General features: G+C 39.3%; 1 protein-coding gene and 1 pseudogene across 8 annotated transcripts in view; both read right to left on the bottom strand.

Moving 5' to 3' along the window:
• KIAA0319L (KIAA0319 like) overlaps positions 1-25,182 on the bottom strand; it is a 104,608-nt gene that overhangs the window by 36,306 nt on the left and 43,120 nt on the right. For all 8 annotated transcript variants that reach the window (XM_036255184.1, XM_036255185.1, XM_036255182.1 and 5 more), the window contains 4 exons: positions 10,358-10,604; positions 7,125-7,226; positions 3,619-3,716; positions 136-223 (listed from right to left, as the gene is read on the bottom strand). In XM_036255184.1, the coding sequence (XP_036111077.1) occupies positions 136-223; positions 3,619-3,716; positions 7,125-7,226; positions 10,358-10,604 (535 nt within the window). The remainder of the gene's footprint in view (positions 1-135; positions 224-3,618; positions 3,717-7,124; positions 7,227-10,357; positions 10,605-25,182) is intronic.
• On the bottom strand, positions 18,566-19,774 carry LOC118626020 (annotated as a pseudogene).

Raw genomic sequence — 25,182 nt, 5'->3', positions numbered from 1 at the left:
ATCTCTTTCTCTCTTCCTTTCTCTCTAAAAAATCAATAAAGTCATTTTTTTAAAAACCCCTAAAGTCAAATCTCCATCTCCTTGGGAATCCTCAGAGGGAGCAATGGAGGCACACAGTCAGGCTGAGAAGCATACCTGGTTTTACTGTCACGTTCACATGGCCTTCCCCATGGGAATTCTGACCACCTACAATCACTCTGAATTCATACAGGCCTGGAGTGAGCTGCAGAAAGGACAGAAGATCTTATAGTCAACCACAAAGAGTAGCAATTATACTAAAATCACATATATGTGAACTTTCCTATGCTGATTCTTGCACTCTCCTCTTCCTGCACTGTTTTCAAAATGGAGAAAGTAATAAACTAGCCAAAGAAATTAAACAATGAATTATAAACTAAAAAACCATAGCTTTTAATGTGAATCTTATTACTAGCTGACTTGAGAACAACAGAAGGGATTTCAATATCTCTGTACTCCCATTTTCTTTTAACAAGAACATTAAGGGCTCTACCATCCTACTTCACAGAGTTATGAAATTAAAACAATTATCTCTGCAAAGAAAAACATACCAAATAGCTCCCAAATATCTATTTTTCCCTCCTGACTTTCGTTAACTGTATAAACATAATATAAAAGAAAAAATAATCACCCAAAATTCCAGTGTCCTAACACATCAATTAATCATATTTCTCTTATTTCCTTCCAATCCTTAACTACACACAAAAAAATAGTTTTAAACAGTTCATCCATTCAACAGATATTTACTGAGAACCAATTATGTACCAATCTTTATCCTAGGCCTGGGTTCTGGAGATGAGTAAGGTATAGATCCCCTAAGAAGCTCGTATGTCAATGGTATTCAGGGTCTAACTAAAATCAAACTACATATTCACAATGGAGTACTATGTATCTATAAGAAAGAAAGATCTCTTATCCTTTGAGATGACATGGAGGGACCTGGAAAGTATTATCCTAAGCGAAACAAGCCAAACAGAGAAAGACAAGTATCATATGATCTCACTTATTTGTGGAATATAATGAACATAACAGTCTGAGGAATGTGGTAGTCCCAGAGACGTGGAAGTGGGGTACAGACTGACAATCCCCAGAATAGGGGGGGGTGGGGGAAAGATAAACCACAGAACTTATATGCATGTATGCATGAACAAAGGTCATGGACAACAAAGCTAGGGGGGTGGGGATCAGTGGGGGAAAAAGGAGAAACATCTGTAACAAAAATAAATTAATTTAAAAAAATAAAATAAAAGTATATATCAAATTTTTTATTGTTCTTTCTTCCATTCATTTAGCATGAACACTTTCCCCATTATAACAGTCTTTTTTTTTTTTTATCCTCACCCGAGGACATTTTTTCATTTTTTGTTCAGGTAGAGTGGGAGGGAGAGAGAGAGGAACAGAGAAAGAGAGAGAAACATCGATGTGAAAGGAACACATCGAGTGGCTGCCACCCGCACGACCGACCAGGGCCGGGGACAAACTGCAACCGAGGTACGCGCCCTTAGCGGGAACCGAACCCGGGTCTCTCAGGACCGCAGGCCGACGCTCTAACCGCTGAGCCAAACCGGCCAGGGCATAACAGTCTTTTTAATAGTTACTTTAATGTCTGCAGAATAGCGTATGAATAAATGTGCCATAATTCACATAAGCATTCCACATCGCTGGCTATTTGAATTGTTGCCAAATTTTTACTATTAGAACTAACATTATGATGACATCCATTGGGTAAATGGGGTTTCTTCATTTTTTTGAATTACCTTCCTTGGGTAAATGCTAACTGACAGCATGTAGGTTTTTTTATCACTTCCTTCTTGTAATGCTCTCCCTTCCTTGGCTTTCACTTCCCTGCCCACTCCTCACTTTTTTCAGTTTCCTCTTTAATGGCAGTGTTCCCCAGGATTCCAATCACAAACCATTTACTTCTTCATTCTACACACTCTCTCTGGATGCTCTCATCTATTACCATGGCTTCAACTGTCATCTATTTGAGGTTGGTATGCAAATTTCTCTCTCTAGCCCAGACCTGTATATAACCTGATCTCCAATCCCTCACCCCTTATTGGACACCTGTACTCAATGTTTCACAGGTACCTCAAACCCACTGTGTCCAAAAATGAATTAATCATCTGCAAACCTCCCCTAAACTTGCTCCTTTCTGTGCTCCTCGTTTCAGTGGCCACATTCACATCAACATCCACTCAGGTGCCTCAGCCAAAGGCTAGAATTATTCTAGACTTCTCTTCACCCAATTAATTGATCACCAACTCTTACCATCAAGTCAACGTCCACAATATTTCTCCAATCCAATCAATTCTTCATTCACACTGCCATCACCTTAGTTTTTATCCATTCATCATAACACAGTGTGGTGGGATGAGGGGGTGGTGGGGGGTGGGGGTTTCAGAGACCGCAAGTTCCAGTTCAGATTTACCATTTAATAGCTTTGTGAACTTTGGCCAAACTACTTTATTTTTCCAATTTTTAGTCTTGCCATTTGTAAAACATATATTAATATCTACATCTTGGGGTTGTTATGAAGATTAAATAAAATAATTGCATAAAACAGTATTGTTTCTAGCATATGGTATGAGCTCAATAGGTGGTTTTTAAGTTTTATTTTATTTAGTGTATTTACTCAGGCTATCATCATCTCACACCTCCACTTGTCAACAGAGTCCTCACTGATCTCCTCCAATCTGCAGTCAGGGTGATCTTTCTAAACTGAAAATTTGAACATGTCTTTCTCTTGCTTAAAACCTTTCAAAGGCTCCGTGTTCCCTCTGACAGGATTCAAAGGCTCTGTGCAATCTGGCCTCTGCATCTCTCCAACTTACTTGTGCATTGCTCTTTCCATACCGCATATAATTCCCCTTTTCACATATTCTCTCTAATATTTGGCCCACTGGACATATTATGTCCCCTGCTTATAGTATTATCACTCTACCCCCTCCTACCTTTTACCCAGTTAAGTTAGTAACCTTTCATGACCCAACTAGGCAAACTCTAAGAAGTCTGCTTCAACACCCTCTGCACTGAGCTAGTGCATCCCACGTTATAATTACCCTTTCCCAATCAGTATCACCGGTAAATTAACTCACAGGTAAATCTCCAATGCCTGCCACATAACTAGTGTACAATAAACAGTTCTTAAGAAGGAAGAAAGGGAGGGAGAGAGCAAGGGAGGGTAGAAAGGGAGGAATAAAGGAAGGAAGTTTATTGCTTGACCAAAGAATATGTTAATTTTATGGCTCTTAATAACTACACTGAGTCTCAAAAAAGACTGAGCCAATTTACAGTCGTGTGGCCACAAGTAACAAGTCTTATTTCCCAAATTCTAAAATCCTTATGTTACCCTTAAAAGCTGTTTAGTGTATATTTGCAGCTATCACCACCATGCTTATACAGTCTTCTCATCATAAATGAAAATTTGAGAATCACAGACTAACAAATACTGGATGTCAGCCAGTCAAGACTTTTGAAGGACTCACTTCTGAAACACTGTTCCCAATTTAAGTGCGGACAGAAAATTCTGTATCATAATTTCTAAAAAATGGTCAACACCTCTACCCCAGCCCTGTAAAATGACAGGAGGCAAATCACCTTGGATAGTTTGAGGATCTGGGAATGTTTCCCTTCCATTTCTCCACTGTAGTCTTTAGGATGAGTAATCAGCTGCCAGTCGTAGGTGTAGGTTTCTCCTATAGAAGGGCAGTTACAAAAATCATCAAAACACACACCTACACACAAAGAGGGCAGCCATACAGCCTGCCAATAACAAATCTCTTTTAAATCTCGACGAAGCCTGTAAGGAAACCAAACATTCTGTTGAAATAAAGGGTAGATTCTGCTGACTCAGTTACAGTCAGGGCTTCTTCCACTTTCTCCCAGCAATGCTCAATCCTGCCTCATACCCAACCTATTCAGGACCAATCCTCCCTCAAAATACCAGGTTTCTCATGGTGGGGCATCCAAATGAAAATACATGCCCTACCAATCACTATACATGAACTCATTGGGAACAAAGGCCATTTTCCTGCAAAACTTATTTTGTAACAAAGAACAGCAATAACTTCTAAATAACATGGTTCAAAAATAGCTTTTTACAGAGTGCTAACAATGCTCGTCTCACTGAGGTCATCACACCCTGGTGAGTTAAAAGCGCTGCTTCATTCCTGCTGAGCTAAATAACACACTGCAGAAGATGGCAGAGGATGGCCCACTTAAAACAGGCCCCACTGAAGTTAATTAAGATCAAATGAAGCATGAAATGGTCCTCATTTGTAGCTCAGACTGTATAACTGGGTAAGGCAAGGATAGAAAGCCATTATCTAAATGGAATCCCTCCCCAGTTAAAGTGAACTTAAATTTGGGGGAACAAATTGCATGTCTGGCTAGGGAAGAGTGGGATTTGGTAGGAAGGTTTAGTTTTAATTACCATCCAAAAGTAAAATATAAAAGGAAACATATGAGATCTCAAATGCTTAGCAGAGAACAGTCATCTTTTTATTTCACAAGTTCAAAAGTTAAACTTAATACACAGAACCTAATTCTAAGATAGCCTTCGGCTTAAGATCAGATTTTCTTTTATAAGCCTGAGAGACAAGATCTATTACTCTACCTTCCTCTACACTAGTTTTCTTTTGGCCAGTAGTCAGCCCAGGAGCTCACACACATGTGCATGGATAAGTTAGGCTAGATGAGGTGCAGAAAAGCAGTAGCAAAAGTAGGCTTGGTGCTAAGAGATGACATTTTGTCCAACTGTAGTTGGACATTTTTTTTCACACAGAAAACAGGCCCCTGCTAGTTTGGGAACTGAGAATTTTATGTCTAAGGCTAGCAACACAAATTTCCAAAAAGGACAATAATCCTAGGACAGAAAAGCTCAGGGAATGAATTATGCCTTACAGACAGAAATTTACCTAAGGATAGGAATGACTAAGTATAGGTCTGTTAGACAGAATGCTGGTTTTAATGATTTAGGGCAGTGGTTTTCAAACTGTGCCTCTAAACCCTGGAGGGATCCTGAGAGGTGCTTCAGGGGCTGCCACAGGGGATGATGAGCAGGCAGAGCTGGTCCTGCCTCACTGTCCCCACTGTTTGAAACCATCCACCTCATGTATCTGATTAAAGGTTAAAGAAGCTGAGGAGTGAGACTTGAAAAGAATCTCTCTCTGAACTGATGTGTTTTGGAATACTGATCTACAAAGCAATATTAACTCACAGAAATGTATATGCAAACAGAAGTTAGAAAGGAAAATACAGTAGAGCCCAGCATATCTTTCACCAAGGAATGGAAGCAATGGCAGCTCAAGGCAGTTCTTTCCTCACTACCATCTTCAAAGACCACCAAACCCAGTCACCTTAACTTACCGCCAGAGAAGGAAAGGAAAAAGCTTCTCCACCCTGGCCAGTGTGGCTCAGTTGGTCAGAGCATCATCCAATATACCAAAAAGTGTGGGTTTGATCCCCAGTCAGGGTACATATGAAAGGCAACCAATCGATGATGTTCTCTTTCTCATCAATGTTTCTCTCTCTCCTCCCTCCCTTCTTTCCTCTCTCTCTCTTTTCCCCTCTCTAAAATCAATGAACATATCCTCCGGCGAGCATTTTTTAAAAAGCTTCTCTAGAGGAAGGAGGAATGAGGTGACAAGGAAAACTCAATTTGAGAGCAGAAATATAAAACAGAGAGTGAATTTAGGTTCTCAAAAAGTACTTTTTACATAAATACACTATCTGATGCAGCCCAGAAAGCAGACATACTGTACTGGAAATGTGTACACCTAAAATGGAAGTACACCTTCCTGAACTGAGTATAGCATTCTATTTGACTAACCTTATAAATGGTAGTACTATAGACCCAGTGCAATCATTTTCCATCAAAGTATGCTTCACTTCATGTCATAGACAATCTTAAGAGAATATATATGTGTTCATAAGTCAAACTTTCATATATTAATGCATATTTCAAAGGTGAAGCCCAGCTGGTGTGACTCAGTGGTTGAGCATCGACCCATGCACCAAGAGGTCACCGGTTCAATTCCCGGTCAGGGCACATGCCCAGGTTGTGGGCCAAGTCCCCAGTATGGGGCATGCAGGAGGCAGCCACTCGATGTTCTCTCTCATTGATGTTTCTCTCCTCTCTCCCTTCCTCACTCTCTAAAATCAATTAAAAAAATTTTTTTTTAATTTTAAAAAAGGTAAAAAAGATGCTCATCTTACAAAAGTTGTCTTAAACCATTAATCAATCATCCCTTAATTTATATATTTTGTAAATTTGAGTTTTATATATTATATTGGGCCTTTATTTTTTTTAGTAACAAATTTATAGTAGCAGTTGTCTTGACTACTTCTCTACAAATTTTGTACCTGCTAATTGTTTGGTCAAAATAAAGAGGTCAACCTGAGCCTCAGTTTCTTCCTCTTTTTTTTTTTTTTTTAAATCCTCATCCGAGGATATTTTTCCATTTTTCTTCAGAGAGAGTGGGAGGTAGGGAGAGAAAGTGGGAGAGGGAGAGAGAGAGAAACATCGATGTGAAAGTGACACATAACTGGTTGCCTCCCACACTACCCGACCAGGGCAGGGGATGAACCGCAACCAAGGTACATGCCCCTCACCAGAATTGAACCTGAAACTCTTTGGTCTGCGGACTAACGCTCCAACCACTGAGCCAAATGGGCCAGCGCCAGTTTCTTCCTCTCTTAAGTGAGTAAAATACAACCTACATTTAATGACTATCAGCTATAAGTTAGGCACTGAAGTGGGTGCCTTATATACCATTTCATTTTGCCCTTAAATGGTATATAATTCCTAATGATGTAGGAATCATCTGATTTTACCGAGAAAGAAATAGACACTTAGAGAAGTTAAATAACTTGCTTAATATCATTCAGCTAATGACTGGCTGAGCTGGGATTTGAATCCAGGCTTGACAATAAAGCTTATAATCGCAAATATTACACTATATTGCCTCTCACATCATATTAATATTTGTGCATATTTATGCTATATCCTATTCTCACAGGACTGTTGCAATGAGTAAATGAGTTAAGGTATATAGATATCATTATAAATTAAAACATTACCCAACCGTAAGGGGATGTTTTACCTTCAAGTGGTTCTTGGAGAACATAAGCATTTAACTGAACTTCATTCTTAGGCAGGGTTACCTGGACATTCTCTCCAGCAGATACCACCAACTCTTTTATAACTGCAAACAAAGAAAATAGACAAGAGATAAGAAATTAGACCTCAACTATCTCACTTCTCTCCTTCCTTTTGTAGCCAAATTTCTTTTGTAAACAATATTCATTTACTGCCTTCATTTCCTCATTACTTATCCACTCTAATCACCTGAAATTTGACTCTGCTTCCACTTTTCCACTGAAAAGGATCTTTTGAGGTCATGAACAAACTGCTTCTTAGCAAATCAAACAGCTATTCCTCAGCCCTTATCCTTCACCTCTGTGGCATCTAATACTGTTGCTGCCTGCCTCCATCTCAAAACTTTTGATTATCAAGACATCGTATTTTATTCTTCCTTTCTCTGTAAGTTTTTCTACACCATATCTTTAAGCATTCTTTAAATAGAGCTCAATAAACAGAGTTTAACTCTGTTTCAATGATTATCTTCATGTTGACAAATAACTTAAAAAATAAAATACATATGTGAAGGCCCTGGCCAGGCAGCTCAGTTGGTTGGAGCATCATCCTGATATGCCAAAGTTGTGGGTCTGATCCCTGGTCAGGGCACATGTAAGAATCAGCCAACGAATGCATAAATAAGGGAAACAACAAATCAATGTCTTTCTCTTTCTCCAATCAATTTGAAAAATACATATATGAAGTTTCTAGAAGAAAAAGCAGGTGTCAATCACAAGGCCAGTCTCAGTTTCCTTCCATTCCAATTTCTACAACCATAGACTTAGATTATTCCAAGAATCTTCATTGTTCTTCCCTGCTAGTTCTCCTCACTCTAATCCATTCTATCTTCCTAAAACACCCACCATCATTAGTTTTGCTAAAAGACCCACCCACCATGTTACTTTCCTACTCAAGAAACCCACCCTCCATACCATGTTTAAGCCCAAACTCATAACCTGGTATTAGAGAACCATTATCATCTGATCACACCATCCCATGCTTCCATTTGATCAATCCATCTCTAGTTATATTCATTTTCCCTCTTGTGTTCCCATTGAAGTCTACTCTTTAAAAAAATATAGATAGATAGATAGATAGATAGATAGATAGATACACACACACACCTACACATATATATCTTTTATGTATATATATATTTTTTTAATTGATTTTTTTTTTTTAGAGAGAGAGGAGGGGAGAGGGAAAGAGAAACATCAATGTGAGAGAGAAACATGAATCAGTTGCCTCCCATACCTACCCTGACTGGGGGGTTGAACCCACAACCTGGATATGTGCCCTGCCTGAGAATTGAACCAATGACCTTTTGGTACATGGGACAGTGGTCAAAGGACTAAGCCACATTGGCCACGGCATGAAGTCTACTCTTGGGGACTATGAGAAAGCTATTTCCTTCCGTTGGAGTGCAAGCTTTCTTTAATCTAAATGCAGTGCTTTGCTTTTAGCTCAAAGCCACTCATCTCTCCAAGAAATATTCCCAGACCATTTCAGTTCAAATTGATCCACTTCTTGAACTACTTTAGCATTTTTGGAATACCATATCATCTAACAGCTATATATTGTCTTTACACTATTTACCAACTATTTTATACATGTTAGGGTTTCTCAACCTTGGTGCTTTGAACCAGATAATTCTTTGTTGTGGGGGAAATTGCCCTGTGTACTCTAAGATGTTTAGCAGGATCCCTGGCCTCTACCCACTAAATGTCAGCAGCACCCCTCCTCTATAGTTGTAACAACCAAAAGTGTTTGCAGGTTGTTGAAAAACACTGATTATATAAATATTATTTCTCTGAAAATAATTGTTCATTTGGTATGAGACCTTGGAACTAGAGAGCTTAAAGCAAACAGCTGGCTAGTCCATCTACACTTCAAGGCTGGAGGTGAGAAAGCTTTCCAGACAAATATGAAATTTGAGATTTATCGTCTGCTTGGGAATACTGCATGCACTTTGGAAGAAATAAAACCATTCATTGTGGAAGCTTCACCATTTAGATACCTCAGACGGTGAAATAAGAATCTCTGAAGTGACTTTCAAAAAAAGAAAAGAGCCCTGGCCAGTTTAGCTCAGCGGTTGGAGCTTTGGCCTATGGACCGGAGTCCCGGGTTTGGTTCCCGCTAGGGGCATGTACCAAAAAAAGAAAAGAAAAGAAAAAAAAAAACCACAATACTCAGAGAAAGTATAATGGACAAAAATGCAGTACAGACTAAACCTTTCACAATTACAACAATAATCACCGGCATTTTGTCTGAATAAAAAAGTTACTTTATTGCCACAGGATTGAAAGCCTAAAATTTCATGTTATATTACAACCAAAAAAAAGACCATTGGAAATTAAAATTTGGCAAAAAAGTCATTTTAACTGGCTTTGCTTCACCCTGTTGACTTTTTCAGGGGTTGAAGATCAGCTTTGTTTCCTTGATGAATCATTTTCTCCTAATACCTTAGAACAGCACTCATGAAGCAGAGACTTGTTAAGACAATATTCTATGTGTAAATCTTCCTATGGATTGCTTTAAAAAATAAAGATGCGCCCTGGCCCGTTTGGCTCAGCGGTTAGAGCATCGGCCTGTGGTCCGGAGAGACCCAGGTTTGGTTCCCACTAAGGGCACATACCTCGGTTGCAGTTTTTCCCCAGCCCCAGTTGGGTCGTGTGGGTAGCAACCACTCGATGTGTCCCTTTCATGTCGATGTTTCTCTCTCTCCCTTCTTCTCCCTCCCTCCCACTCCATCTGAACAAAAAATAAAAAAATGTCCTCAAGTGCGGATAAAAAAATTTTTTAAAGATGCTGTCAAAATCAAACAGATAAATATCTGACCTATAATCAGCCTATTCAGAAGGCAGATAGGTGCACAGATCCAACTCTTTCTTCCCAGTGGCATCTGCTTGCTTGATTCATTGAACATTACTTAATTGAATTTTGTGCCTTTAAGTCCCAGGCACAGTGGAATCTGGCTCTGGGAAAACGAACCTCATAAATTCCCATAGGTTGGGGCCTGTTGAGAAAATGATCAAAAGCCCCAAATCCTATGATTACAGGGATACATAGAGGATTATTTTTTTATTTTTTCTCTAACTTACAGAATTAAAAGGCATGCTTCCCTCCTTTCTTTTCACTAAAAGGGAACATTTTGATCTTTCCCATCCTATCTCCATGGGCAGAAGTAAAGGACCTCACCTGTATATGGTGCTGAGGTGCTCTGGAAAGAGGTGTGGGGGTTGGAGGTAACATAACTGTAGGAGGGAGTCACTGGCAGAGGGGTAGCAATCTGGTTTATCCCCGGCCTTTTTACTTGTTGAGTACTAGGCATAGTACCCAGATCCTCTGACTTCTCAAGTTGGACTGGTACATTCTTTGACAAATCAGGAATCTCCCCAGCCAGATCTGTGGTTAGGGAATTGGAAATTTTAACTGCCTTGCGGACCTAAAGAAATGCAAAAATTCAATTGAGTAGGCAAAGTTATACAGCCTGTTTCAGGTTACATCTCATGAAATAATTGCACATTAAAATTTTTTTAAATGCAAAACTGTCAAAAATATTAAAGAAACTAATCTCACCACCCAAACTAGTGTTAAAATGTTGATATAAATCTTCCCAGTCTTTTTTTCAATGTAAAGAGTTTCACTTAAAACCAAATAGTAATAATCATGTAAAGTACCTTTATCTTCTTTTCTCACTTAACATTTATATTCAATCTTTATACAAATACTTATTAAGTATTATTATGAAATAGACCTTCTGGATCCAAATATAAATAAAACAATCACTGTGGTCAAAAGTGTACAATCTAGTGGGGGAGAGATAACTTAAAATATAGTAAGTCAAAATGGTAACTCTATCTATAAAAGTTATGATAAACCAAAGAAACATAATCTGAGAGTATTTAACTCTGAAAGGGAGCATGTGAAGAAGGATGGTTTAAATAAAGACTGTCTAATGGGGGAAAGTGTATTACTTTCAACAATAAAAATTTTATATATATATATATATATGGAGCTTTCTCCACTTCAGTTTCAAAATCATCATCATCATCATCATCATCATAAATAAAGACTATCTGGAGAAAGAGAGTGAGAGCTGAGTTTTTTGTTGTTTTTTTTAACCTCACCCGAGGACATTTTTCCATTTTTTGTACAGAAAGAGTGGGAGGGAGAGAGAGGAAGAGAGAGAGAGGGAAACATCGATGTGAAAGGGACACATCGAGTGGCTGCCACCCGCAAAACCAACCAGGGCCGGGGACAAACTGCAACCGAGGTACATGCCCTTAGCGGGAACCGAACCCGGGTCTCTCCGGACCGCAGGCGGACGCAGAGCTGAGTTTTAAAGGGTAAAAAAGTTGTTTACTAGACAAATAGCTGAGGTGAGAAATGAGCAGAGGCACAAGAAATGAGATTAATATGGCGTGTGCTGGGAACTGAGAGTCATAAGCAAAGTGAGAGGCAGGAAGCAATGGAAGATGAGCTGGAAAGATAGTCAAGGGCCAGACTAAAGAAGACAGTATATGCTACTTTAATGAGCCAGTTAATGGTGAAGAATTAAAGGGTTGTATGCAGGGAAGTGACAAGGTTATGTTTCTATTTCTATTCAGGTTGCTGCCTAGTGTATGGGTCTAAAGAAGACAACTGCAAGGAATACCACTTAGGAGAGTGCTGTGTACATCCAAATGAGAAATGATGAGTGGCTAAACAAAGGTGATGGTATGGATTTTTTTTTTTAATCCTCACCCGAGGATATTTTTCTATTTATCATCAGATAGAATAGGAGGGGGAGGGGAGAGAGAGAGAGAAAGAAAGAGAGAGACATCAATGTGAGAGAGACACAGTGACTGGTTGCCTCCCACACAACCTGACCAGAGCTGGGGACAAACTACAACCAAGGTACATACCCTTGATTGGAATTGAACCTGGGACTCATTGGTCAGCAGGCAGACGTCCTAACTGCTGAGCCAAACCAGCCAGAGCTAAAGGTGGCGGTATGAATTTTTTTAAAAATCAACTTAATTGGAATAGAGAACTACTAGTCAAGATGGTGGTGTAGGTAAATGTGGTACTCGCCTCCTCCCACAATCACACCAAAATTACAACTAAATTACAGAACAGTCTGGCCAGTGTGACTCAGTGTTGGGCATCGATCCATGCACCAAGAGGTCACCAGTTCGATTCCCAGTCTGGACATATGCCCAGTGGAGGGCATGCAGGAGATGGCCAATCGATGTTCTCTCTCATTGATGTTTCTGTTTCTGTTTCCCTCTCTCCCTCTCCCTCTCCCTCTCCCTCTCCCTCTCCCTCTCCCTCTCCCTCCCCCTCCCCCTCCCCCTTCCTCTATCTCTAAAATCAATACAGAAAAAAACTACAGAACAAACATCTTTCAGAACTGCCTGAATCGAGCTGAGTGGAAGTCCTACAACTATGAAATTAAAGTAGAAGCCACTAAGAGACTGCAATCAAGACTCAATTACAACAGAACGGTGTAAAGTCCACATGAGAGGTGAACCTAGAGGGCCCAGCCGGGGTGATGAGGGAAGCTGTGCCATTGGATCCTACAGGACACCTACTACAACAAGCCACCCTAGGAAGACTAGGAGACACAGCAACTCTACCTAATACATAGAAACAAACACAGGGAGGCAGCCAAAATGAGGAGACAAAGAAACATGTTCCAAATGAAAGAACAGAACAAAACTCCAGGAGAAGAACTAAATGAAATGGAGATAAGCAATGTAACAGATGCAGAGTTAAAAAAAACTGCTTATAAGGATGTTCAATGAACTTAGTGAGAATTTTAAGGAACTTCATGAGAATGTCAAGGAACTTAATGAGGACCTCAAGTACATGATAAAGGACCAGTCAGAAATGAAGGATGCACTAACTGAAATAAAGAATAATTTACAGAGATGCAAATTAAAACAACAATGAGGTATCACCTCACACCTGTCAGAATGGCTGCCATCAACAAATCATCAAACAAGTGTTGGCGAGGGTGTGGAGAAAAGGGGACTGTAGTACACTGCTGGTGGGAATGCAGACTGCTGCAGCCACTATGGAAAACAATGTGGTGTTACCTCAAAAAATTTAAAATTGAACTTCCATTTGACCCAGTGATCCCACTTCTAGGAATATACCCTAAGAAGACTGAAACACCAATCAGAAAGAATATATGTACCCCCATGTTTGTAACAGCACTATTTGCAATAGCTAAGATATGGAAACAGCCCAAGTGTCCATCAGTAGACAAATGGATAAAAAAGTTGTGGTACATATATACAATGGAGTACTACGCAGCTGTAAGAAAGAAAGATCTCTTATCCTTTGAGACTACATGAAGGGACCTGGAAAGTATTATCCTAAGCGAAACAAGCCAAACAGAGAAAGACAAGTATACTATGATCTTACTTACTTGTGGAATATAATGAACATAACAGTCTGAGGAATGGGGTAGTCCCAGAGACGTGGAAGTAGGGTATAGACTGACAATCCCCAGAAGAGGGGGTGGTGGGAGAGAGATAAACCACAGAACTTATATGCATGCATGCATGAACAATGTACATGGACAACAAAGCTGGGGACACGGCAGAGTGGGGGGAAATTGGGGGGGGGGACATCTGTAACAAAAATAAATTAATTAAATAAATAAAGAAAAATTAAAAATGCCATTTTTAACTAAAAAAAAAAAAAAAAGAATAATTTACAGGGAATCAATAGAGTAGGTGAAGCCAAGAAGAAAACCACTGATTTAGAATATAAGGAAGCAAAAAACACCCAATCAGAAAAAAGAATCCAAAAAAATGAGCATAGTATAAGGAGCCTGTGGGACAATTTCAAGCATACCAACATTCACATCATGGGGGTACCAGAAGAAGAGAGAGAACAAGAAATTGAAAACCTATTTAAAACAATAATGACAGAAAATTTCCTAACTTGGTGAAGGAAACAGATATACATGTCCAAGAAGCTGAGAGTCCCAAACAAGATGAACCCCAAAAGTTCCACACCAAGACACATCATCATCACAATGCAAAAGGTTAAAGACAAAGAATCTTAAAAGCAGCAAGAGAAAAGCAGTTAGTTACCTACAACGAAGCTCCATAAGACTGTCTACTGATTTCTCAAAAGAAATTTTGCAGGCCAGAAGAGAGTGGCAAGAAATATTTAAAGTGTTGAAAAGCAAGGATCTACAACCAAGATTACTCTATCCTGCAAAGCTATTATTTAGAATCAATAGACATATATATAGTTTCCCAGACAAGAAAAAGCTAAAGGAGTTCATCACCACCAAACCAGTATTATATGAAATGTTGACAGGTCTTTTTGAAGAAAAAAATAAAAAAATATGAACAATAAAATGGTAATAAGTACATATCTATCAACAATTGAATCTACAAACAAAATGAGCAAGCAGAACAGAAATAGACTCATAGATACAGAGAACTTTTCGTCGGTTGCCAGATGGGAGGCGGGTTGGGAAAATGGGTGAAAAAGATGAAGGGGTTAAGAAGTACAAATTGGTTGTTAGACTGATGAACCTCAAAGGGAAGGGGTGGAGTGGGGCGGGAAAAGAGAAACCAAAGAACTTACATGCATATATGCATAATCAATAGACACATACGATAGTATGGGGAAGGCAAGAGGAGGGCGGGAGTGGGGAGGAGAGGGGCAAGGGGGAAAAAAGGAGGGACATCTGTAATACATTCAACAATAAAGATACATTTAAAAAGAAAAAGAAATAAAAATCAACTTAATTGAAGTATAATTTATATAAAATTAACTGCACACATTTAAAGTGTATAGGTGAGTTTTGACAAGTATATACACCCATGTAATGGTAATCAAGAGAGAGAACATTTCTATCAGCCCCAAAAGTTGGTTCTTGCCCCTCTGAAGCAAATTCCTGTCTCATCCTCAGGCTCAGGCAACCACTGATTTGTTTTCTGTCACCATTAACTAGTTTGGGCTTTCTTATATTTCATATTTTAAAAATCCTATACAATTTTTATTTCTTGCTGTTTTCATGCAACATGTTTTTTAGATTCATCAGTGATTGTGTATATCAGTAGTTTATTCCTTTTTATTACCGAGTAGTATACTATTATGGAGATAAAAATTTATTTATCCATTCATCTGTTGATAGAGATTTAAGTTGTTTTCAGTTCTCAGTTCTTACCAACAGAGTTGTTATGAATATTTTAATACAAATGTTTCTGTAAACATACATTTTTATTTATCTTGGGTAAATATTTAGAAGTACTTGTTGCTAGTTACATATAACTATATATTTAACTTTATAAGAAACTGTGAACTGGTATCCAAAGTGGCTGTATACCATCTCACATTTTCACCTCAAATGTATGCAAATTCCAGTTGCTCCACAAATTCACCAATACTTGGTATTCATCTTTTTATTTTTTGTCATTTTAATGGTTTTAATTTAATGGTTTTAACTTATATTTTCCTAATGACTAATGACATTGAATACCTTTTCATATATTCATTGGCCAGTCATATATTTTCTTTGGTTAAGTTTATTTAAATCTTTGTTCATTTCTTTTCCTTTATTGATTTGAGAGAGAGAGAGAGATACAGAAACATCAATGAGAGACAACATCAATTGGATCAACTGGCTGTCTCCTGCATGCCCCCCACTAGGGATTTGGCCCACAACCTGGGCATGTGCCCTAACCAGGAATCAAACTGGCAACCTCTTGGTGCATGGGTCAATGCTCAACCCCTGAGATACACTGGCCAGGCCTTTATTCATTTTTTTAAACAACTTTATTAAGGTATAACTGATATACAATGAACTGAACATAAAGTCTATAATTAGGTAAATTTTGATATATGTGTTCACCTATGAAACCATCATCCCAATCAAGATAATGAACATATCCATCATGTCCAAAAATTCCTCAGTCTTCTCTGTAATCCCTTCTCCTCCCACCCTCATCCCCAACCAACCACTTGTCTGCTTCCTCTCACTATAGATTAGTTTGCATTTTCTAGAATTTTATATAAATGGAATCACACAGTATTTTCTCTTTTTAGGGGGAGTCTGGCTTCTTTCACTTAGCATAATTGTTTTGCTATCCGTCCATGTTGCTGTGTGTATTAACAGTTCCTTTCTTATGATTGCTAAATAGCATTCTAAGTCATTCACCAACAGATGAACACTGGAATTGCCTCCAGTTTTTGGCCACAACAAATTGAGCTGCTATAAATAGTCCTCTACAAGTCTCTGTGTGACCATATCCTTTCATTTCTCTTGGATAAATATCTATGAGTAGAATGCCTGGTCATATAGAAGATGTACCTCTAGATTTTTTAAAAACTGCCAATTTTCCAATGTTATATCATTATATAGTCCCACCACAACTGTGAGCATTCCATTTGTTCTACAATCTTGCCAGAATTTGGTGTAGGAAGTCTTTTTTTTTTTTTTAAATCATCACCTGAGGACATGATTAGACAGAGGAAGGGAGAAAGGAGGAAAGGGAGGGGGAGAAAGAGAGAGAGACAGAGACAGAGACATCAATGTGATTGAAAAGCATTGATCAGCTGCCCTCCGCCTGTGTCCCTACTAGGAATCGAACCAGCAACCCCAACAGAGCCACTCTGGCCAGTCAGGAAGTCTTTTTAATTTTAATTTTAGCCATTATTGAGGTGTTTAGTGGCATCTCACTGTGTTTTTAATTTGTATTTTCCTAATGATGAGTTGAGCATCTTTTCATGTACTTATTAGACATCTGTATAACTTCTTTGGCAGACAATCTGTTCATATTATTAGTTTTCTAATTGAGTTATAAAGAGTTCTTTATATATTCCACAAATAAGTCCTTTGTTAGGTATTTAATTTATAAATATTTTTTCCCAGTCTGTAGCTTGACTTTTCACCCAACTTGATAGCATCTGTTAAATAACAAGTTTATAATTTTGATGAGCTCCAGTTTATCAATTTTTCTTTTATGCTTCATGCTTTTAGTGACTTAATTTATTCATTCATTCATTCATTATTCATTCATTAAAGATCACAAAAATGTTCTCCTGTGTTTTCTTCTATAAGTTTTAGAGTTTTAGCTTTTAAATTTAGGTCTATAATCCATTTTGAGCTAATATTTACATACAGTATGAGGGTCAAGGTTCGTGTTTTTCCTTATCACTATCCAATTATTCCAACACTGTTTATTGAAAACAGTATCCTTACCCCACTGAACTGCCTTGGTACATCAACTGACCATATTTATGTGAGTCTATTTCTGGTTTCATTGATTTAGTCTATCTTTATACCAATACCACTGCTTTGATTACTGTAGCTTTACAGTAAGTCTTAAAGTTAAGACAGCTTAAGCCTTCCAATTTTGTTGTTCATTCTCAAAATTGTTTTAATCATTCTAAGTCCCAATCCATGAACATGACTGAATTAGTTTCCTAGAGCTGCCATAACAAATTACCACAAACTTGGTGACTTAAAATAACAGAAATATATTCTCTCACAGTTCTAAAGGTCAGATGTACAAAATCAAGGCATTGGTCTAACCACATTCCCTCTGAAGGATTTTGGGGGAAATCCTTCTGTGCCTCTTCTACCTCCCAGAGGCTCTTAGCATCCCTGGGCTTCTGGCAACATAACTCCAATCTCTGTCTCCATCTTCACCTGGCCTTCTTTCTTCTGTCTCTGTGGGTCTAATTCTCCTTCTCCTTGTTCTTGTAAAGATGCCAGCCACTGGATTTAGGATGACTTCATCTCAAGATCCTTAATTTATTATACCTGCAAAGACCCTATTCCCAAATAAAGTCATATACTGAGGTTCCAGGTGTTTATTTTCTCTCAGCAATGTTTTATAGTCCTCTATATATAGCTTTTGCACAATTTTGTTAAATTTATTCCTATGTAGTTTATGTTTTTGGATGTTATACTTTTTTTTAAATTTCTTTTTCCTTTATTGATTTTTTGGGAAAGAGGAAGTGAGAGAGAGAGACAGAAACATCGATGAGAGAGAACATCAATTGGTCGCCTCCTGCATGCCCCACACTGGGGATCGGGCCCACAACCTGGGCATGTACCCTGACTGGGAATCAAACCAGGACCTCTCAGTCCACGGGACTGACGCTCAATCCAAAGTCACACCAGCTGGGCTCTGCTCAGTTTTTTTTAATTCTTGTTTTTATTTTAGTCTGGGTTCCTAGGTATCACCCTGTGTCTGCAAACCAAGTCTGCCAGTTTTAGTTGGCAAAGTTGTAAGTTTTCACCCTCTGTCCCATATAAAGTTCACCCCCTCTCACAGAAAAGTTGCTAGTGTTCATGTCCAGTCACACACACTGGTAAAACTACATTATTTTTTTTTTTCCATCATAAATAGGATTTTTTATTTGTCACCATTAAATGTCTGAATCTTAAACAGATTCTTGGACTGGGGGCTCATATTCATCAGCTCATTCAACTTCAGCATCTGTCTCATGCCCAGTAGTTTTTCCAGAACTGCTACCTCCATCATGAAGCTCTATGAGTTTTCCCAATTCAAACTTGTGCTCCTTCAGCATTTTTACTTTTCTAACAAAAGTATCATGGAGTAGATAATTAGATCAGCAAGTGCTTTCTATGTCTTTTCCAATAATACCTGGAATCAATTTATTGACCAATTCTTTCAAGTCATTTGTCTGTACATCTTGGGTCATGATTTCCATCATCTTCCAGATTTGGCAGACCTATTGATGCAGAGGATAAGAGGTCTTCCGAATATGACTGTTGTGTTTTTTAGTAAAACCAACACAGAATAGACAAAGGAAATAACCATCAGTAGTCTTGACATCAATATGAGCTTCAATCACAGTCTGTCATTTTTTGACCATGGAACAAGCACATTTGGTCACAGGTAAGATTCATGCCATGGAAATTAGTCAGGCAGTTTTTGCCCTGACCATCCTCAGTAATTAGCTTCAATTTCCTAAATGCAACTTCATCATTCTGCAGATCAGCTAGGCTCAGTTCAAAAAACACAATCTATGAGCCCGGCTGGTGTGGCTCAGTGGTTGAGCATCAACCCATGCTCCAAGAAGTCACTGGTTTGACTCCCAGTCAGAGCACATGCCCAGGTTGTGGGCCAAATCCCCAGTGGGGGGCGTGCAGGAGGCAGCCAAATGACTTCTCTCTCATTGATGTTTCTATCTCTCTCTCCCTCTCCTTTCCTCTCTCTATAAAATCAATCAAGAAAAAAAAAACAAGTCTTTCAATAACACAATCTATGAGACCATCAGAAGCGAGTTTGGTTCCTTGAGTTTTCCTGACTAGTATTTATCAAATATTTCTTATACGGAAGCTGTTGCTTTCACATCATGCCCATCTTGCTTAGACACTGGATCAATCATTTTCTTTTTTGGCTCCCCTTTTGCCGCCTTTTGTAAGGAGCTTGTTCTTGCCAACCACCATGATGCTGCACAGACAGCCCAAAGGAAAACTATATTACGTGTCACCTGAGCTGGGGTGATAGAGGCAGAGACAGATGGGAGAAACCCCAGGAAGAAGGCTGTAAGACTCCCACTATGCTTCCTTAAAACATTTCCAAGAATAAAGAATAAACACTTCTCAACTTGCTTCTGCCTCTATATATTTCTAGTGGCCAGAAATACCTGTTTTCATAATTATGTCCAGTTTTATACATGTTTTGTACAATGAGAAGATTATGAACTCCATTATGATGTCTTAAGTGAAAGTTCTCTTATTTCTATTTTCCAATTTTTAAAATTCTTTACAGCCCTGGCCAGTTTGGCTCAGCAGTTAGAGCGTTGGCCCTCGGACCAAAGAGTCGTGAATTCAATTTTGGACAATGGCATGTACTTTGGTTGTGGCTCGTCCCTGGCCCTGTTCAGGGTCGTGCGGGAGGCAACCAGTAGATGTGTCCCTCTCACGTAAATGTTTCTCCCTACCTCACCCTCCCTCCCACTCTATCTGAAGATAAATAGAAAAATATCCTCGGGTGAGAATAAAAAATTAATTAATAAATTTTAAAAAATTGTTTATATTCATTTCTCTTTCAAAATGCTTTAACTGTTCACACACTAAAACCATCTTCCTTTAATTTCCCTTAATTCTCTGCACAAACTTTGAAGTCTTTGACAACTTGAACACCTTGGTAACAAAGTCAGTTTCTGTTGACTGAGTATGGGCCACTCTTTCCTATTCCTTTGTATGTCTAATAATTTTTGTTTGAATTCTGGACATTCTATCTAATACATGTAGTGACTCTAGATCCTACTTGTTTTTCCTTAGGATTGTTTGGGGTATTTTTTTCCTAGTAGGCAAGTAACTTATCTAGACTTAAACTGTACATTTTGCTTCCCCTACAATGTGCAGCAACTGATAGACTGTGGAATTCTTGCAGATCCTTTATTAGCCTGGTCCCCTGCAGTAATGTGATGAATGGCCAAAAATATAGCTGTAGATTATACTCAGATTTGGGTGGGGCCTGCTCCACTGTGCTTTCTTTATTCTGGAGATTATTCCCTAATTTTTCAGTCTTAAACTCTGTCCTCTGACACCTCAAGTCAGTAATACTTCAGATTTCTGCCTCCTGAGCTGCACGTGGTTAGAGAATGCACTTAGTTCAAAAAGCAGAAAACTCACAGAGCTCACCTAATGTAGGTTCAATCTTTCAAAGACAGAACTCTGACTCTCTGATTTCTGCCTGCTTTTCCACCAGGCCTTCAGGAACCTGCCATGTTTAGAGGTTCCACCAGGGATTTTAGTGGAGTTTATAGTCAGGTTATGGGTTTCACCCTCTTGTATGGTTGTCTTACTTTCAAGGGCACCTCCCCTTATATTTCCAGGTAATTTTTCTATCCTGAACTCTGTTCTTTGCCACCATAAGAAAGTAAGACTGAGGTTTTCCACGGCCACTTTCCTCTGCTGTGGGAGTTGGTTAATGCCCTCAGGCAAAAATTTAAAAAGCTGCAAACTCACAATTCTTATCACTTCCAGTTGCTGTTTTTCAAGAATAAACTCTTCTCTAGCTTCTGTTTGCTTTTGGATCCTTTCCATTTTCTTTAAATAGAACTTTTACATATTGTGTAATTATTATCTGTGAGAGAGTTCAGGAGACCACTTTACTCTGCCACCATTACCAAAAATTCCCCAAGGGGTGGATTTTAAAATATTAAGGATCTATATTTGTGAAACTGAAATGCATCTGGGGCTTGGTGAAAAGAATTTAAGATGACTCCCAGGTTTCTAGCTTGAGTGAGAGACTAACTATAGCAGTATCAAAGACTAAGATAGACCGGCTGTAAGAAAATAACAGGCAGGTTATGTTTTAGACTGAATCGGAAGAACCTCTGGGAAATTCAAACAGAGACCCCAAAGTTGGAATCAAGTTCCCAACAATAGTAGCTAAAGCCATGGGAATAAATGAGCTATCCCCAAGAAGAACGTGTAAGTAAAGGAAACAGGCTCAAAAATAGAACATGTGGCAATACCAATGTTTAAGTTGTGAGCAGATGAAATGACCCACATAACTGACTAAAAAGGAATGATTGGAGAGAAGGAAAAAAACTGGAAAGTGTTATAACAAGAGAGAAGGACAACTACAACTTGTATAAAATCATGCAGAGAGGTTCAATCAGATAAGGACTCAAAAAATACATTACACTTGGCAGTTGTGAGGTTACCAGTGACCCCAGCAATAGCAGCTTGGAAACCAGATTCTACAAGGCTGAGGATTAAGTACAAGCCAATGAAGAAGGGAAAGCAAGTGTAGACTACCCTTGAAATTTTTGGATGAAAAGAGACAACAATGTAAAAGTAACTAAAGATGCAAGAGGACAAGATCAAGGATATATTTAGGACTAAATTTGAGCAATAGCTCCATGTTCTCAGACTGAAATGACAATGATAAAGTTTAAGCAATTGCATAAGCATTTAGGTGAGCATTTGGGCCCAATTTGGGGAAGTAAAATCAAAGAAGGCTGCCTAGAAGTAAAGCATGGGGTGAATCTTGAAGAATAAGTAGTAGTTATGCAGGTGAGTGCCAAAAAAAAAAAGATGCCCTGACCATCATGGCTCAGTGGTTAGAGTATCAGCCTGTGCACCAAAGGGTTGCAGGTTGGATCCCCAACCCAACTGGGGCATATGCAGGAGGCAATCAATCAATGTGTCTCTCTCACATCAATCTCTCTCTCTCCCTCCCCCTCTCCCTCAAAAAAAAAAATCAATGGAAAAAATAATCTCGGACTTTTGGTCAAGATGACAGTGTAGGTAAACACAGTATCATGGCCTCCCACAACCACATCAAAGTTACAACTAAACTACAGAACAACCATCATTCAAAACTGCCTGAAATCAAGCTGAATGGAAGTCCTACAACTATGAAATTAAAGCAGCAGCCACATCGAGATTGGTAGGGGGGCGGAAGCGCAATGGGCTGGTCCCACACCCACGTGTGTTGGATAAAAATGAGGAGGATAACTCGGCTGGGAAGGTCCTCTCTGAGGACTGAGGGGTCCCTGTCCCATACCAGCTCAGGGTTCCAGTACCAGGAAGAGAAGTCCCCATAACTTCTGGCTAGAATAACCAGCAGGAACTGAGGCTGAGGGGGGCTGAGGCAGCTGGAGCCCCAGGCAGCTCCTCTTAAAGGGACCGCGGATGGACTTACTTGGACTCGCACCCTCCTGGCTCCAACATGGGGGAGGCAGCTTGAAAGGCACCGGAGACAAAATGAACAGGTAGAACAGAAGCATTCTCATAGATACGGAGAACATTTTGTTGGTTGCCAGATGGGAGGGGGATTGGGGGAGTAAGTGAAAAAGGTGAAGGGATTAAGAAGTACAAATTGGTTGTTAGACTGACAAACCTCCAAGGGAAGGGGGGGTTGGGGGTGGGAAGAGATAAACCAAAGAACTTATATGTATACATGCATAACCAATGGACACAGACAACAGTGTGGGGAAAGGCAGGAGGGGAGCAGGAGTGGGTCAATAGGGGAAAAATGAGAAACATCTGTAATACATTCAACAATAAAGATACATTAAAAAAAAATTCTCGGGTGAGGATTAACAACAAAAAGAGAAGATGATGTATTATACAATTGTACATCTGAAACCTATATAATTTTATTAACCAATGTCATCCCAATAAATTAAATAAAAAAATAAAAATAAAATAAAATAAATTTTTTAATCCTCACATGAGGACATTTTTCCATTTTTTGTTCAGATAGAGTGGGAGGGAGAGAGAGACAGAGAGAGAAACATTGATGTGAAAGGGACACATCGAGTGGCTGCCACCCGCACAACCCAACCAGGCCAGGGACAAACCCAACTGAGGCACATGCCCTTAGCGGGAACCGAACCTGGGTCTATCTGGACCGCAGGCCGACACTCTAACCGCTGAGCCAAACCAACCAGGGCAAAATAATTTTTTAGAAAGGCAAAAAATATTCCATTGTGTAATGGTTAGCACTCTGGACTCGAAAAAGGCAAAAAATATGGCAGACTTCTGCTTCCAGTCAAGATGGAGTAACAGGGACTAGATTTATCATCCCATCTGCAACAATTCAAAAGCCAGACAAAAATATGAAATAATAGCACTCGAGAGACACTCACATTAGATAATGAAGAAAAGCAATTCCTAAGAAATGAAAATAATAATGAGTTCTATGATTGTCCCAGACAACTATCTTGAGAAAATTTCTAGGCCACAACACAGGAAGAGGAAATCCAGAGAGAAATGGCAGTCTTCCCAACTTGAAGCTGGTGTAGCTGGAAGTCTAGGAGAGCAGAGAGCTAGTTACAAAGAGACAGAACTCTGTAAAGATCTGAAGAGGCCCAGCCAGTGTGGCTCAGTGGATTGAGCATCATCCCATAGACTGAGAGGTCCTAGTTTGATTCCCGGTCAGGGCACATGCCCAGGTTGTGGGCTTGATCTCCAGTGGAGGAGGCAGCCAATCAATGTTTCTCTCTCTCTCTCTCCCTTCCTCTCTCTCTAAAAAAATCAATTAAACATATTAAAAAAAAATCTGAAGAGGATCCCCCTAAATATTCAACTGAGTAGTGATCATTTCATACATCTATTGAAACTACACAGTACCCAGAATTCACATGGGCTAGGAATAATATCTATTCCAACAAGTCAGAATAAAAACATAATTCAGCCCTGGCTGATTTGGCTCGATGGTCAGAGTGTCAGTCTGCGGACCAAAGAGTCGCAGGTTCAATGCCGGTCAAGGGCACATACCTCGGTTTCGGTTCATCCCTGGCCGGGGCCCTCTCACATCGACATTTCTCTCTCTCTCCCTCCCTCCCTCCCTCCCTCCCTCCCTCTCTCCCTCTCTCCCTTGCTCCCTCCCACTCTATCTGAAGATCACTGGAAAAGTATCCTCAGGTGAGGATTAAAAAAAAAACCACTTCATTAATTCATAGGGCATCAGTTAGAACACTAATAACCAAACAAATGTATCATCTTACAGTTCTGTAGAACAGAAATCCAACACAGATTTCACTGGGCTAAAATGAAGGGGTTGGCAGGGTTGTGTTCTTTTCGGGAGGCTTTAGAAGAGAATTCCTTTTGAGTTTCTAGGAGCCACCCACTTTCCTTGGCTCATGATCCCTTTCCTTCATTTCCAATGCAAGCAATGTTACATCTTTCTGTGTGTTTCTTCCATAATTATATCTTCCTCTTCCACTTTTAAGAAGCCTTGTGATTCAATTGGGTCTACTTGGAAAATACAGGATAATCTCCCTATTTTAAGGTCAGCTTAATTCCATCTGCAACCTAAATTCTTCTTTACCATACATAACATAACATAGTCACAAGTTCCTGGATTAGGACATTGGCATCGTAGGGGGCAGAGGGTATTATTCTGCTTACCACAACTAAGAAGTCAGCAAAGGAGGTAAAATGGAATAAAAAATACCCCATTAATTCAAATGAAACAAAGCACACATGGGACAAACAGAAAACAAATACTAAGTTGGTAGACTTGAATCCAATCACATTAATAATCACTCCAATTAATCGGCAG

This window comes from Molossus molossus, unplaced genomic scaffold (assembly GCF_014108415.1).
Source record: "Molossus molossus isolate mMolMol1 unplaced genomic scaffold, mMolMol1.p scaffold_m16_p_12, whole genome shotgun sequence".
NCBI lineage: Eukaryota > Metazoa > Chordata > Mammalia > Chiroptera > Molossidae > Molossus > Molossus molossus.
The sequence above is the reverse complement of the archived record's forward strand: the minus strand, read 5'-3'. Positions and strand labels throughout refer to the sequence as shown.